Source organism: Epinephelus moara, chromosome 21 (assembly GCF_006386435.1).
Source record: "Epinephelus moara isolate mb chromosome 21, YSFRI_EMoa_1.0, whole genome shotgun sequence".
Taxonomy (NCBI): Eukaryota; Metazoa; Chordata; class Actinopteri; order Perciformes; family Serranidae; genus Epinephelus; species Epinephelus moara.
Genome location: NC_065526.1, coordinates 15,744,282 through 15,759,083, shown reverse-complemented (window position 1 = coordinate 15,759,083; position 14,802 = coordinate 15,744,282). Strand labels below are relative to the sequence as shown.

The window sequence follows — 14,802 nt, the reverse complement described above, 5'->3', positions numbered from 1 at the left end:
CATTTTCAGTCGAAATTTCATCTCACTTACTCTGTGGCCTGAAAACAGAGACTGTGGGCTTGGATTTCAACATGTTGCAATACAAAAACAAAACAAAACAAAAAAACATGATTCTATGCATCTTGTAAATGTGAATATCGATACAGAAGAGAGGTGCTCCCAAATTTGACAAAACGGACTCAAACCATGAGAAATCTGAGGTAAAAGTTGTCTTCATTAGAAATGGATTCCACACTACATTACTGCATAAAACAAGAAAACAGTCTGTCCATCTGGAATTGTATTTCCAAAAAATGGACCATGTAAAAACAGAAAAAGGTAACAATATCCAAAATAATTCATTTTTCCATCTGTCCAAATGTCCAAACGTGTACAATATCCCCATCATGGTACTATATTGTACTTTTGGCCAGTATTTAATTGACAAAAGAAAAAGTGAAAGAACATCAAATGTACATACACATAGAGTCTAGTGAAATCTAAAAAGGTCCCCATTGGCTTCATGAGGCAGCATGTGTGGCTGTCAGAGAGCTGTCTTGGTCAGTCTTGAGGGTCGGGGGGTCCGTGGGCAATGAGGTGACCTCTACCATGCCTAGCCCAGTGTGAGGGACACTAGTGTTCATTATGTGTCTCTGTAAATGTTTAATCCAGTCCTCCTGGACCGACAAAGGACCCTGGAAGACGAGGTCACAGAACCTGTGTGAAGAAGGAGAGACAGATAATCTCCCGGGAAAACGAAGGCTCGATTTACAGCACAGAGGAAGTGAGTCAACCACTGTGAACAAAGAATCCGTTTATATGATTTGTAGGCCGGGACATCTCCGCAGCACGATACACTTTAGAATGGTATTTTTCAGTCTTTGCCGTTGCTATCGCTAGCAGCAAAAATGGCCACCAAAGTACCTGTAAAAACTCTATGCAACAAAAGAAGAAGAGCCCCATTGCTAGGTTCTGAAGAAAACCAAAAGCGATACAGGATTGTCTTTGCAACAGTGGCGCCAACGTTAACACCCCTTGAACTAAATCACCTGGGGTCTCACTTATTAAACAATGTGTTGGACCCATACTAAAAATGTATGTATAGCCAAAAACTTCGACCTCACCATCTGCATCACCAATTGTCCATCTCCAAAAGGTTGGTAAGCATGGGTCAGAGTTTCTCCCATCAAGTCTGTTTTTATAGATCACAACTTTTGCGTGGGAGGTGGCGTACGCCTCTTTTAGGCCTCATTTTGTGCGTACGCAATGTTTATAAATGAGCACACATAAGCAGGTGCTGAGCTACCAGCCTGTCTCCGATGTGCCAAACATGCTGGAGAAATGCTGATTTGGAACATGAAACTACTTTATTCAGTCTTTTTACTGATTTAAATCACCGAGGCTGTTTGTTGTCTGCGGACAATTTGGCTCCCGGTAAAACCCTCCTGAACGATAAACACAAGAAATTTTAGCTTGGAGAACTCTCAGCTGGTTGCAATTTGCAATCCTCACGCTAGATGCCACTAAATCCCCCTAGATCCTACACACTGTTCCTTTAAGTGCTAATTAGCAATTGTTAGCATGCTTACAAACACACCTGCTGAACATTAGCATTAGAGGGCTGCTCGGGCTGCATGTGTCTGTCTGAACATGACCCGAGAGGACGCTAACCGAGCACGACCTGAACCCAACTGGCATTCTTTTTGGACCCAGCCCAACACAGCTAATGAAAGGAAAACACTCCGGTGCTTCCTCGTGTCATTTTCATAGAAAACCGATGGGCATCATTGCGAGAAAGCCGATATTAACTGGAAGGCGAAGCATGGAGGACTATGTCAAGTAGGTTGAACCCCACCTGAGCACGAATATCACTGGGAATATTTGTCTGAACCATGTCTGAGCTGTCGGGTCCGGTATCTACTCTCTAATCAGCATGTTGGCATCGACACTGTGAGCTTGTTAATATGCTCACATTGGCATTTAGCTTACAGCACCACTGCGCTAAGTAAAGCCTCACAGAGCTGCTAACATGGCTGTGGACAGCATTTACAAGGAACTTATTTTTAACAATTAAAATAGTAAAACAAATATAGAGACAATAAATTGGATTCACTTCATGCTGTTTCTGTTGGTGCACTACAAAACGGAGGAGTTGAAAGAAAGACGCCAAATGAATTCTGAATTACAGTAAACACATTGATTAGGTTTAGATTTAACTTCTTTTTTAAGCAAACTTAATAAAACAAATTATATTGTATTATGACAATAGTCACATACTGTGTTTATATTGCAAACTTTGGTGTTTATTGCCCACTTGCTGTAACAGTCTGTGCAACCGTTTTTTTTTCATGGCCTCTGCTGTTTTGCTCCCTTTGTTTAGATTTAGTGGTCTTACTGTCGGTTCAGCCGCTATTTTACAATGCAAAATCATCTCAATACTTGTTTGTGACATGTAACTCCACACTCATTTTCACATTTTTCACATTTTTGGAGCAAATCCATGGAAACGCGTCTCAGTCATCGAGGCAGTTTTTGTTTTATAAATAAAAGAAAACGGTTGGCAACAGAAGCAAACGAACCACATCAAACATTTGACAGTTGTCCAAATCTGGTTACCCAGGGCAACTAGGTAACAATGACTGTTGAAGTCTGTTGGACTGCAGATGCATTGTTATCCACCATTTAAAAAGACTGTAAGTATAAATGACATAAAAGCATTACCTGCAGGTGAGTCTGTACATTTCCTCTGGAGTCTGGGGTAAGGGCAGTGTCTTCTTCTTTGAGCCAGGCCTTGAGCGTTGCCTCCTCCCTACTTTACAGTCAAATGCTGAAAGACAAAGTGACTTTGTTAATTTACAGCACGACTTTAAAGATTACAGCACAGCCTTGATGATTTAACACTTTAAAATGGATATGTCCTCTATGATAACCTCTGGAAAGTTTGGGTGTTGTTCAGTGATATTCCAACAACTGTACCTTTTCTGCTAGTTCAGTAAATCAGTCTGTTTGGATGCCCAGCCATTATTTCACCTAGCTTTATTTATACTAAGGTTTTGGCATAATGGTCTGTATGTCATCTACACAGGCCAATCCAGTGTAGCCAAGACACGAGGCCCAAGATATAAGTGTGATGATCTGTGCCTGTAGGAAAAGTAGGCCCTGAAGGCAAGGACGCACCCAGCGAGCTCCACGATTAAAATCTCTGCAATATCTCAATTGCAGACGCCCTTCTGGATCCTTGGACCTTGGGGAGGACACAAATAACCACTGGTACACTAATTATAACTATGATTCAGACGTCACAAACTCTTCTGGTATCTGGCCCCGCAGACAGTTTTGAATTTATCTGCTGAAGTTTTGAGGTGTCAGTGTGAGATTTCTGATCCTAAAACAGACACAGTGCCCAGGTTACTTGGGTACAATTGGGTGGGAATAATTTACCTCCAGCATGCCTGATCATAGGGGTGGGTGATGTGGAGAAAATCAAATATCCCGATCTTTTGACCAAAAATCCCAATTTTGAAATTGCCACAATATTTTAGGGTTGACTATTTGTGCTTTCACAAAATACTATAATTATTTTGATAATTAATCATCAGTAAAGTGGATATTAGGGCTGTACCTGACTAAGAATTATGCAGTCGAATCAGATTTGGCTTTTCAGTGTTAATATTTGACTTATTTGTTCCTTTTTTTAAAAAAAATAGTGTTTGAGAGTTTGAGCAGGGTTCGGTGGGAAGATTAGGGAAGCCGAAACGTTCATGGAATATATACGATTGAGCCGGATACTCTGATTAAACGAGCCACCAGTACAGATAATGTACTTTATATGAATACAGGTACTATACGAATAAAATGTGTCAATATCTCTACAAATGTTGTGTGTTGTTAAAACTTAACAGAGTATTTTAATGAAAGTTGATATAATGCATTTTGTTTTCAGTCTTCACGTTTCCCAGTCTGGGAATTTGAAGAATACAGGTCCAAGGACTGTTCTCAAAACTCTACATGCTAGAGCAATCAAGTACTTGGATCCATTTTAATGTAAGGAAGTATCGACCAGTATGAGTTGCTGGTGCAGCAACAAGGACGAGAACCTTCACTGGTTTTCCCACTTCACAAAAACTGCACAACCAAGCTACTATCAGGCATGGAACCTCAGGTCTCTGGGGAAGTGGCAGGAAGTTTCACATCTGCAGGCCAAAGTCTTGATTTGCTAATTCAGAAATAAATGTACTTTAACTTGCTGAAGCCAATTAATTAATCAAAACACTGCTTGTGGAGAAGTTCTTCCCCAGACTGCCACTGTGCTCTTGGAGTGTTTTCTTTCTGTCTTCAACTTAAACTGTTGCTGATGATACTTACTGGTTCCCTCGAGTAAGGCAGTCCTTTTTCGTTTTGCATATGCCCGGAGGTGATTAGACAAGCTAACTCCACTGTGGAAAGTTGCATTGCAATGGACGCACACCTTCCTGTTGAATTCACCTTTCTCTGTAAAAGACATAACACACAAACAAGTACAACATTAATATGGTTATGTTTATTTGTCAATGGTGTTGACTTGGGGGACTCAATAACAACAAGCCCTGATTTCCTATTGTGTGGCAAGTTTATAATTTATAAAAGTCCCACAGTGTAAGATTTAGAAATGTGTGAACATGTGTTTTGTCTTTGCTTTAAATAACAAACTCTATATGGATAATTTCTGATATTCTGCTATTTAGGTAATGAGACAAAGATAGAAATAATGGTATTCTTCTGCATTTTTATGTGCAACATGCTCATCAGTTTTGGTCACATACCGAAACGGTATCTTAGTGCTGTCATTCTATGCCTTTACGCTGATGACACCTCACTTTAACAACATGTACAATCTAATGATCTAAACCCAGATATCGGTTTCAAATGTCTTAATGTGAGTTCTAGAATATATATCTACATTTGTTTAACACTCACAGGCCATCAAGACTGAGGCAAGACATTTTTGTAGATGGCCAACTTTTTAATGTACAGGTGAGATCAAATACTTGTGTAATCTTTATTTTTTACTTTGAAATTTTTATAACCTTGTATAAAATCTGTCAATCAAATACAAACATGATAAGACAGCCAGACCAATGCATTTATGAGCGTGTATTGGCTTATCACAGATAAATTCAGCACATATTTTGACGCTTAATATACAAAAGTTAAAAAAAGACACATTTTATGTATACAGTATAGTTTTATTCATTCTATTCTATTGCATTTTATTTATTCTTTTAATACGTAATAAAAAGATTGTAGGATTCTTGGTAATTAACCAAATCAAAATTAATCATATTACTTCAGAAAACAAATTCAAATTTCAATCTAACCTACTGGTGTTTTTAAAAGTATCAATTTATTGACACATACTGATTCGGAAAATCTGAAACCATTTAAGTACTTTTCACAGTAGCATGTTTTATCCATGTCACATTTATCTTTTTATAAATTTTTAAATTGTTTGCCCTCAATGTTAACTTCCCCCGCGGTATCAAATACCGATATTTTTCAAAGTAATATATTAAAGTTAGAAATTATAGGATCGTGACAACCCTATGACCCACTGGTTACCATTATGAAGAAGTTACTTACCGCACTTTGGCAGTGAAGATGCAACTCTTGATCCCGAACTGTGCTCACTGTTTGAAGAAACTGCTAATGTGTTTCTTGACATCTGAGAGGACCCCTTTAGTCTGCCATCATCTTGACACTTCCTCTTCTTCAGAATTCCTATCAAGGCAGTCGTGCCTGAGAGTGAACTTTTAACATCCAGCTTAGTCTCTAGTTGACTTTTTTCAGATTCCATTTCCGCTAAAGAAAACGTGGGCATCAGTGGTCTGGCATCAGTGCAAATGCTTGAAATAGAATTACTTTTTGGGATTCCAATGGATGGCTGCGTAAAACGGTTGACACTGGACAGCTTTGGTGAAGCACCGTACTGGTAATGGTTACGTCTCTTTCCCAGAATTTGAAGTGCCCGCTGGAACTCCTTCTTGTCGCGCATCAACTCTCGGAGTAAAAACAGTGGGGATTTGTTCTTTGTTGCAAAGCTTTTACCAAGCTTTTTTAAGTGGCCTCGTATGTGGTTGGACTGCCCAGTCCTGTTATCAAATGAGTCCCCACATAATGGACAGGAGTGAATGCTCTTCACAGTCTCAGATTCTGACTCCATCTGATACACTGGAAAAAAAGAAGATGAAAATCAGAAACATAATTATTGAACAAACGCAATAAGATAAGTGTATGTTTTGTGGCTTCAAAGTACTATAACTGGAAAACTACTGTTTAAAACCATTTTAAAAACTTGGGTTTTTCTTTCGCTGGCCTGTCCATTGGTTCCATTGATCGTGAGAACACTAAGCACACCAAAATAATTGATGGGATCTCGGACGCAGGTAGAGGTGTTGAAAAAACAACAACAAAAGGTCCTATGGGTGACATACAATCATACAGGTTGTAAACAAGCTGAGTTTTCCCAGAATAAGTACAATTTTACTTAAAGTGAGCGCATCAATAATGTCTCTGATTATATTTAATTTCATAAGAAAAGAGTGCGCAACTATGCTAAGTATATTTGGCAATAGCTGACTTAATAAATCAGTCTGCAAACTGACTGACAGTAATAATGTTACTGTTAGCTAATATCTACAGGGTTCCCATGGATCCTTCAAGTCTTAAAAGGCACTGAATTTATTAATCTAAAAATAAGGCCTTATTAAAATGACTTAAACCAATCGTTCAAAAGTCTTAAAAATGCTACGACATGGTAGGTAGGAGTTTATGAATAGTTTTTCTTTGACGATGCGTTGTAAAATGTCCAAAAAATTGGTAAGATCTATCTTTGTAATATCTATCTTTTAAAAATAATAAACTGAATGCTTCTTGCATTATGTCACGTCAGGATAATGGAATCAATAACACTTTCATTTTGTTTCTGGCTGAGATACTCAAAGCATAGGATCCACTTCCCCTAGCTAGCTGTCACTGTACTCTGGACGAAATGGGGAATTCCAAATTACACAAAAATTGGCTATTTAACCAAGATTTTGTTGTATTGCTGAAACCGGTACAAGGCAACGCATACGAGACTCAGCAAATTTTATGCACAAAGTTTTTCAAATTCAACACAAGGCAGCGTGAGAAGCACAGAAAAAAAGTTTTTCTCAGTTCTGCTCTACCCTCGTCCAGTACCCTCGCTACAACATTTGGGCAAAATCGTCTTTAATCCCAAGTAATTAGTTGTGTTTTTTTTTCCCTTAAATTTTGATTATCATAAAATTGGTAAAAACTTAATTCCAAGTGGAATTAAAAAAAAAATCTTAAAAAGTCTTAACTTTAACGTGCCTTTAGCTGTAGAAACTCTGATCCAAATGAAACTGACTAACTGGGGATTTGTTTACAACCTGTATGACTGTCTGACCCCTCTTTGTTGTGATGGTGGACCTAATTTTAAAGATGATGCCATGTTCCAAAATCTTAATAACTGTAAAGTTTAATGCTCAATAATAACAGAAAGCACTGATGGCAAGAGTCACAAAAAGTATAAGCTAAGCTGTAATAAAGGACAATATCCTATTAACGTAAGAACATAGAAGTATGGAATTACCTTTTTTCAATCTCCGCATCGTTGACATCTTTCGTCGAATTCGTGGCCTCCTGTCCTGAGAAGCCACCTGTTCAGGAGGCACTACATGGCGTGCATTGTAGCTCAGTCCAACCCTATGTAGATGCCCTCGGACATGATTGGACAATCCAACACCTGACTCAAAGACTGCAGGACAGTAAGGACAGTTCTTGTGGTCCGAGTCCAACTCTGACAAATCCTCTGCTAAGTCATCCCTCAACGGTATTTGGTGGGCTTCAAAGGTCTCTTGAAAGACTTCTGTTTCTATGCATTCTTCTTTGATTTCAAGGTCGGTCTGGTCTTGTTCTTCAGTCTTTATTTTCTCAAACAGCCTCTTAGATTCCTGCAGGGCACCTCGCATGGACATTCTTCTGCTATAGGTATAAATGATGTTTTGTTTTTCTTTCTTTATGCCGTTGTCAAAAAGGTTGGTGTTGGCATCTGTGTCCTTGAACTGGAATATGTCTTTTTCGTCACAGTCTGACACCTTTTCCTCTTCTTCTTGGTTTACTTTCTTGGGACTTGGCAAAGGTTTTGCTAAGATGAAGCATGAGTCTTGGTCAGAGGTGTTGCGATATGGAGTGGACATCTTCCTTTTAGACGGTGACTTTTTGTGTCCATTTGGAGATAAAGCTGAATCTTCAACCTTGACAGTCAATGTTCCAGGCGACTGATCAGAGCCATCTTTGTCACCTTTGGAATCCTGAACAGATGTGCTGTGATTATTGCTTTCCTTCTTTTGTTCTGCAGTTTTCTTTCCGTATCTTTGTCGGGACAGGAGAACATTGATGGATTTGTCAAGCTTTGATTCCGTTAGTTGAGACTTGAGACCTCTCCTAATCTTGCTATTTCTGAATAAGTCTGAAATGTCATTGGACTCACTAGGTGAACAAGCTCTTTTAGGAGAGATCTGATTTTTTATAGAGATTTTCGATGTAAACTCTGCATCTTCTACAGGACTTTTACTGGTAGGCATGTGCTGCTCCTTAGATGGTTGTGCATTTTTGTCAATACGCTGTGCAGCTTCGTATTCCTCATAAGTTTGTTGATGGCGCCGCAGGAGGTGATTCTTGAAAACATTTTTGCTAAAAACTCTGTAAGAACAAATGTTGCAGGAGTAGCTTTCAGAGTCATCATTCTGGATCTGCTTTCTAACTGTGATAACAGTATGCTGCATAATGTTATGCCTCCTAAGATCACTCTCGCTAAGAGTTCTGAAGCTACATTTGTCACATCTAAACTTTCTCTTGTCCTTCTCGTGGGTTTTTGCATGTTGAACAAATGTGTTTGGGCAGGTTGTAACAAATGGGCACTGAGGGCAAAAAAGCTTCTTTTTAGCTTCTTTCTTCTCATCATTCATGCCTTTGATCTCTTCAGTGAGTCTTGCTGTCTTCTCCTGGTGGATAGACATGTGCTCAATGAGCGAACCACTTTGCCTGAAGGACTGCCCGCACTCTCGGCATATAAAAGGCTTTGGCAAATTTGGAGAGTCAACATGGGACTTCATATGACGATGCAAGTGATGTTCTTTCTTGAAAATGAGCTTGCATTTTGAGCAAGGGTAGCATGATGGCTTCTCCTCTGGATGAGAATTTATGGTGAGCCTCCCCTTCAGTGGTGAAAGCCTGTGACCTATATTGTTCTCATGTGAATTTCTTGCAGGTGCATTATAAAGAATTTCCTTGATGGTCTTCACAGTTCCATTGGGATACATGGAAACTTTCCCTGTTGGTGACGACTGTGACTGGGAGAACTTTCTTGACTTTCTGACTTTTCGGACAGGAATGGAGTCTACTTGGTCTTCGGTATCGGACAGTTCCTCAGATGACTTGTGGCTCAGATCAGGGTAAAGGTCTTCTGAGGGATCTACCATGACAACCATGTCCATTTTCCGTTTCCTTCTCCTTTGGCTGTTGGCAGCAGGGACATCATCTTTAGGCTCCTCACCAGGAGAATCACCGTGGTTGTCCCACAGAAACTGCATAAACTCTTTGTGAGGGTCCCAATGAAGATCACTGGCACTACTAAAATCATCCAATGAGTTCTCAGGCGAGTCTGCATCAAAACCCCAAATTCCAGCAGTGTCAATTTCCTGCACTGTTTTTAGTGGGGTGATGCTCTTGGCCTCCTCTTTATCTGCTGAGATGCTGCTGAGTTCATGGGCTTGTGTAGCCTGATTTGAAGAAGGTCCATTTCCCAGGCCAACCGGAGACAACATATCTGTGGTGGACAGAACATCTAGGACACTGTTTTGTTTCAGAGAAGGCTTGCTGAAAGAATCGGCGCAAGAAGCGGATTCTTGGGCCATTCTCATTGGCTCTTGCAGGAGCGTGAGGGCATTGATCTCAGGATCTGCATCTTTGTCGTCTTCATCAACACCTGTCAGACATGACATTTCGGTTGCCATGACCTGAAAAGAAGAAAGGTAAAGCCTTCTTAGTATTGTACTAAAAGATCCACAGTTATCACTGTAGCATCTCAAAGGTTAAATTTAAAACTTTATCACTTAAGGCACAGGTCCGTCCATCTCTGCACAATAACAGATAACTGATCTAGGTAGAGCTGTTGTTTATTGATGAAGGTGAATTTTTTAAATAAAATTACAGTCATATGGGGTTTTGCCTTGATATATTCATATTATTAAATGTTGTGGTGAGGGTTTGTGTGTATTGATGTATGGTGTTTTTGGGCATTCATACCAAATCAGCTCAGGGGGTTGCATGGATGGGAGTGAACTGTTCAGGTAGATAGACAATGAAATATGATACAGGAAGTCCAGTTGTAGAAACAGATAAATGCGTGTAAAGGCTTGTCAGATGCCAAACCACGGCACAACGGTTTGAAATAATCACAGGCAGGATTTTACAACTCTAAGAAGTTGTCGTGGTGACTACAGTTTTGTATTTTTTCATAATGAATGCGACGTAAACGGTAAAAATACAGCGTTTGCATTCAAAGTAATCTAACCATAGACGTATTAAGAGAACTGGACACAACGTTGGAGGTGGGACCCTGTTCATTTCTATGAAAGTTGCTCAGTGCCAAAGAAGTTAGACTACCGAAATTACCCAGATGATCACCACTTCTTCCACGCTGTGAGGCCCATAGAGCAAGCTCTCTAGCCGAGCCGGTCATGTCTGGTTTAGCGTTCTGCTAAAGTAAATAGGGATATAATTATACAATTGTGCGGCTCTTGTAGACTTTCGAATTTTATAAGACTGACCGGATCAAATTTGATTGAAACAACTCATTCTACGTGGGTTGTAACACTCCACTGATTTATGGACGTCTCTTTCACCATGTGGTCTATGGGAAAGTCGTTCTGGGCCACATAGTATCACACTATGGAGGTAATTTCACTGTTTGGCGACTACAAAAATTGGCTTAAAAGCCCAGTGCACTTCTTGGGGGCCTGAATGTACCAGTAATATGTGCTTGCATGCATAAGAGAGCGCTCAAGGCGATCTGAACGCACCCTAAAGATAAACTTCCAATTTAAAACAGCGTACCTCTATTGCCACCCTCAGGCCAAAATGTCATCTTTACACAAGATACCTTAGAATCCAATGTGTAGATTGCCATGGCTTTTTCTACATTCATTTAGCTTCCCAATGGGGTGAAACCATAGACTGTAAAAATAATGGACAAAGCCACTGTGACATCACCCATTAGTTTGTGGACTCCTGTTCCGAAACCTCGAGTTAGGCTTTTTGGTCATCACCATCTTGGTTTTTGGAGCCAGAGGGCACAATATTTGGACAAGAGGTCAGAGCTGTGGAAGAGCAGGGGCTAGATCCGACACAGACTGACACTCAAATTGTTACTGCTCTTAATTATGCAAGCTTTCAACCTGAACTAAATGCAAACGGATGAGTTATATCAAAATTCACCGCCTGTACAGTTGTAATAAAGGGGGAAATTAGCTAAAAAGACCAAAACACGTTTTTGTACAAGGTTCCAAACATGTTTACTTCTGTAAAATTGGCATTTAACATGGTGGTCTGTGGGAACTGACTAGTTTTTTTATGGAGCGAGCCTCAAGTGGCCATTAGAGGAACTGCAGTTTTTCTCACTTGTGTGTTGGCTTCATTTTTCAGCTCTGGAGGTTGCTGTTGGGGAAAACCCATTTTATTTTTAACATTTGCGTGTGGAGATGTACTGAGGGTAGTGCTAAAGGATACTTTAGCGCTGATCCAAATACTATAATAATTAGTTAATTAAAAGCATTTCTTTAACATTAATGTTATCTTTCCTATCAATGGCTTAAGGTGAACAAATAGCTCTAGCAGTCTCGTAACACTTTAATTTGTAAATTAAGGCTAGCTAATGTATGTAGCCTTCACATGTCGCAACTAAGGGTGTAAATCACAAGTTTCATCACAATACGATACAATATGGATTCTTCAGACTATGATACAATATTTGCAGATATCAGAAAGTCTGCCATGGTACGATTTTTATTTGACTGAATTCAGGGCCCTGCAATCAACATGCGACAATATCGGTAAATATCCTAATTGTTATTTTCTTGGCTGCTTACCACTATCTGCCTGGCGCTCAGCTGCTAGCACTGTTTGAATGTTTAGGAAGGAGGTGCACTTGGATGGAAATGATGACACTACTTCAAAATAAAGGTGTATCTTAAAAATGACTATATGTATCCATGTTTTCACTTTGCAACGATAATTTTCCATCGCTGATCTATGTACGTTACACCGTCGTTACATCGTCATTACACCCCTAGCAGCAACACGTCACTGCTAAGAAATAAATATGGATTTAGCCTTTTCGAAACAGCAAACTCATCCATAGATTGTTTGTTCTGTACAGTTTGTAGAGTGTGATGTAATGAGCATTGCTGCCACTAGAGGCTGCTAGTGTGGTCTAAAAATGTAGTCATGTTCAAAATACAAATAGAGCTGCAACGATTAGGCTAGTTAGAGAATTGAGCTGCAACTATTTTGATAATTGTGTGTCTTTTTTAAACGTTCTCTGTCTTTTTCAAATGTTCTCGCTTCTACATTGTAAGCCTTTGCTGTTTTTTGTCTTATATCATTGTAAACTGAATATATTTGGGTTTTGGACGGTTGGTCAGACAAAATAAGTAATCTGAAGACGTCAGCTTGGGTTTAAGGTAACTGAAATGGGTATTTTTCACTGTTCTCTGACATTTTAACATCCAAGCGGTAAAGCAAATAATTGGCAGATTAATCAATAATGAAACAAATCATTCGCTGCAGCCCTAATTGCAAATGTAAATCAGTGGTGGTGAAGATTTCTAACCATCTGGCTAAGATGATATTTCCAGCTTTTAGCATGCTTTAGCAAATGTCAGCATTACAGTGACATTCAGGCTTTTGCAAGTCCAATATTTAATATTACCTTTGTTTACTAGCTACAGTTTGCAGTAGATGGTTCTTGCTCATTAGAATGTGCCTCTTTGATGTAAAAAGTAAACAGTTCAGTTACTTACAGTGTCACCAGAGTTAGCTTCTCGACTCAAACAGCATTCATTGACTGCAAAATGAATATAGCTAAATATAATATACTTGACATTTTGTTCAGATGATTAATTGTGGCCATTTATAACGCTACAAGGTCGTGAGAGGTCTTGGATTTGAAGGGCAATAAAAGTGTCATACCAAGTGAATGCTCCTGTGGCAGAGAGAGGTGTTTATAACATCTACACAGCAGCACCGAAACTGCAAAGAGATGGACCTCGTAAATGGCTTTTGATGAGCGGTTGTGGATTTTGTATAGAGCTAAAACTTTGAGCACAGTAGTTCAGTTATATGCCAACACACAGTAGTTGGGATACGTTTCCGAAGCTACCTAGATATAGAGCAAATTGGATTATTTACACTATGTTCCGTAAGGCTATCATTGCATTTCTTTGGCGTTTATATCACGCTGTGTTGTTGGATGCTGCTTGCTGGAGCTGCAGACCATTCCATTAAGGCTGTTCCATACCAAAACCTATTCCTCAGGCTAAACTACAGCTAATGACAATCGTCCCTCGCTATTCACCACACAGACATCAATAAAATGATGATAAACAAACAAACGTTACCTCCGAGCGGTGCAGATGGAGACAGGGCGCAATTTAAACGCTGCATTGAATAATTTCTTACTTTCGTCTTCCATCTATTTCACAGTCGCCATTTTCCGTGGTGGTCTGGTGTGGGACAGATCATTTCTTTTGTACGGGTAACCGTAACTACAATCGGCTTTACAGAAACAGGACAAAGACAAACTCCGATGATAACGTTTAATTGTGTAACTATCTATAAAACAGCTATAGTTAAAAAGTTACGCAAGTTACTGTCGCGTTTAATTTCCGCATGTGATGTTTCGAGTCGGCGCCATGTCCCCCCGAAAGATTTGTAATGGTACATTCCAGATAGGAGGCATAAAAAAACCTGAGTTAATGACCATCTCCTTTGAGTAGCAGATTTTTTTTTAGGTTGATGGCGGTTAATCGTCGTTTTAATTGAGTAAATAAATTGAAACTTCAGTTACTATTTGGTTTGCTTTTTTAAAAAACACCTTTTGTGTTGATATGTTAACTTGTCATTGACGCACAGACTAGAATTGTGTGCCAACACAGGAGAGATGTTGCCACTATCCCCCCATGGTTGTCTTCTCACGGGTCTTTGTTGCCTTCATGGCCGGTGATTAGCCGGTTCAGTTATTCACAGCCTCGTGAGTTTTAAACATAGAACACATTGTGTTTGAACACACACTCAATAAAGATGAAATTAATTCACAATAAACATTTACAGTCGTCCTAGTTAAATATTGATGGCAGCATTTAGCTACAGACAATATTTTTTTAATAAAAAGTCAAGCTACAGTGCTGTTATATGAAATGTGCTTAAGTTGTTACTGGTGGGTAAATCAATCTCGCCAAAAAACAGTAAAGACGGGTTAACTGCAATGTATTTCTAAAAATACTGGCCACTCTGTTAAGTCTAAACGCAAAGATGTGTTTATTTTGAAAGCAATGGAAATTTATTGAATTTAATGACAAACCCCATCCTCCTGTTTAAAACGTTTTTGATAGATTTTTTTTATCTAATGAGGTCTCTTGAACATGTAAATAACAAGAAAAGTGTATCAACCATACATAATAATAACCTGCCATTTTGTAATTTCCCTGCTATTTGATTTTA

The 14,802-nt window shown here is 39.3% G+C and overlaps 1 protein-coding gene across 2 annotated transcripts; it reads right to left on the bottom strand.

Moving 5' to 3' along the window:
- Positions 1–341: 341 nt before the first annotated feature.
- znf644a (zinc finger protein 644a) lies at positions 342–14,291 on the bottom strand. 2 transcript variants are annotated; one of them, XM_050033734.1, is made up of 6 exons: positions 13,762–14,291; positions 7,613–10,040; positions 5,599–6,186; positions 4,345–4,470; positions 2,701–2,806; positions 342–696 (listed from the first exon to the last, which is right to left on the bottom strand). In XM_050033734.1, the coding sequence occupies exons 2-6, from the start codon at positions 10,035–10,037 to the stop codon at positions 501–503; spliced, it is 3,441 nt and encodes a 1,146-aa protein (XP_049889691.1). In that variant the 5' UTR covers positions 10,038–10,040; positions 13,762–14,291; the 3' UTR covers positions 342–500. The 2 variants fall into 2 exon arrangements, with proteins under 2 accessions (XP_049889691.1, XP_049889690.1); XM_050033733.1 differs by having other exon boundaries at positions 13,701–14,287.
- Between the last annotated feature and the right edge of the window lie 511 nt (positions 14,292–14,802).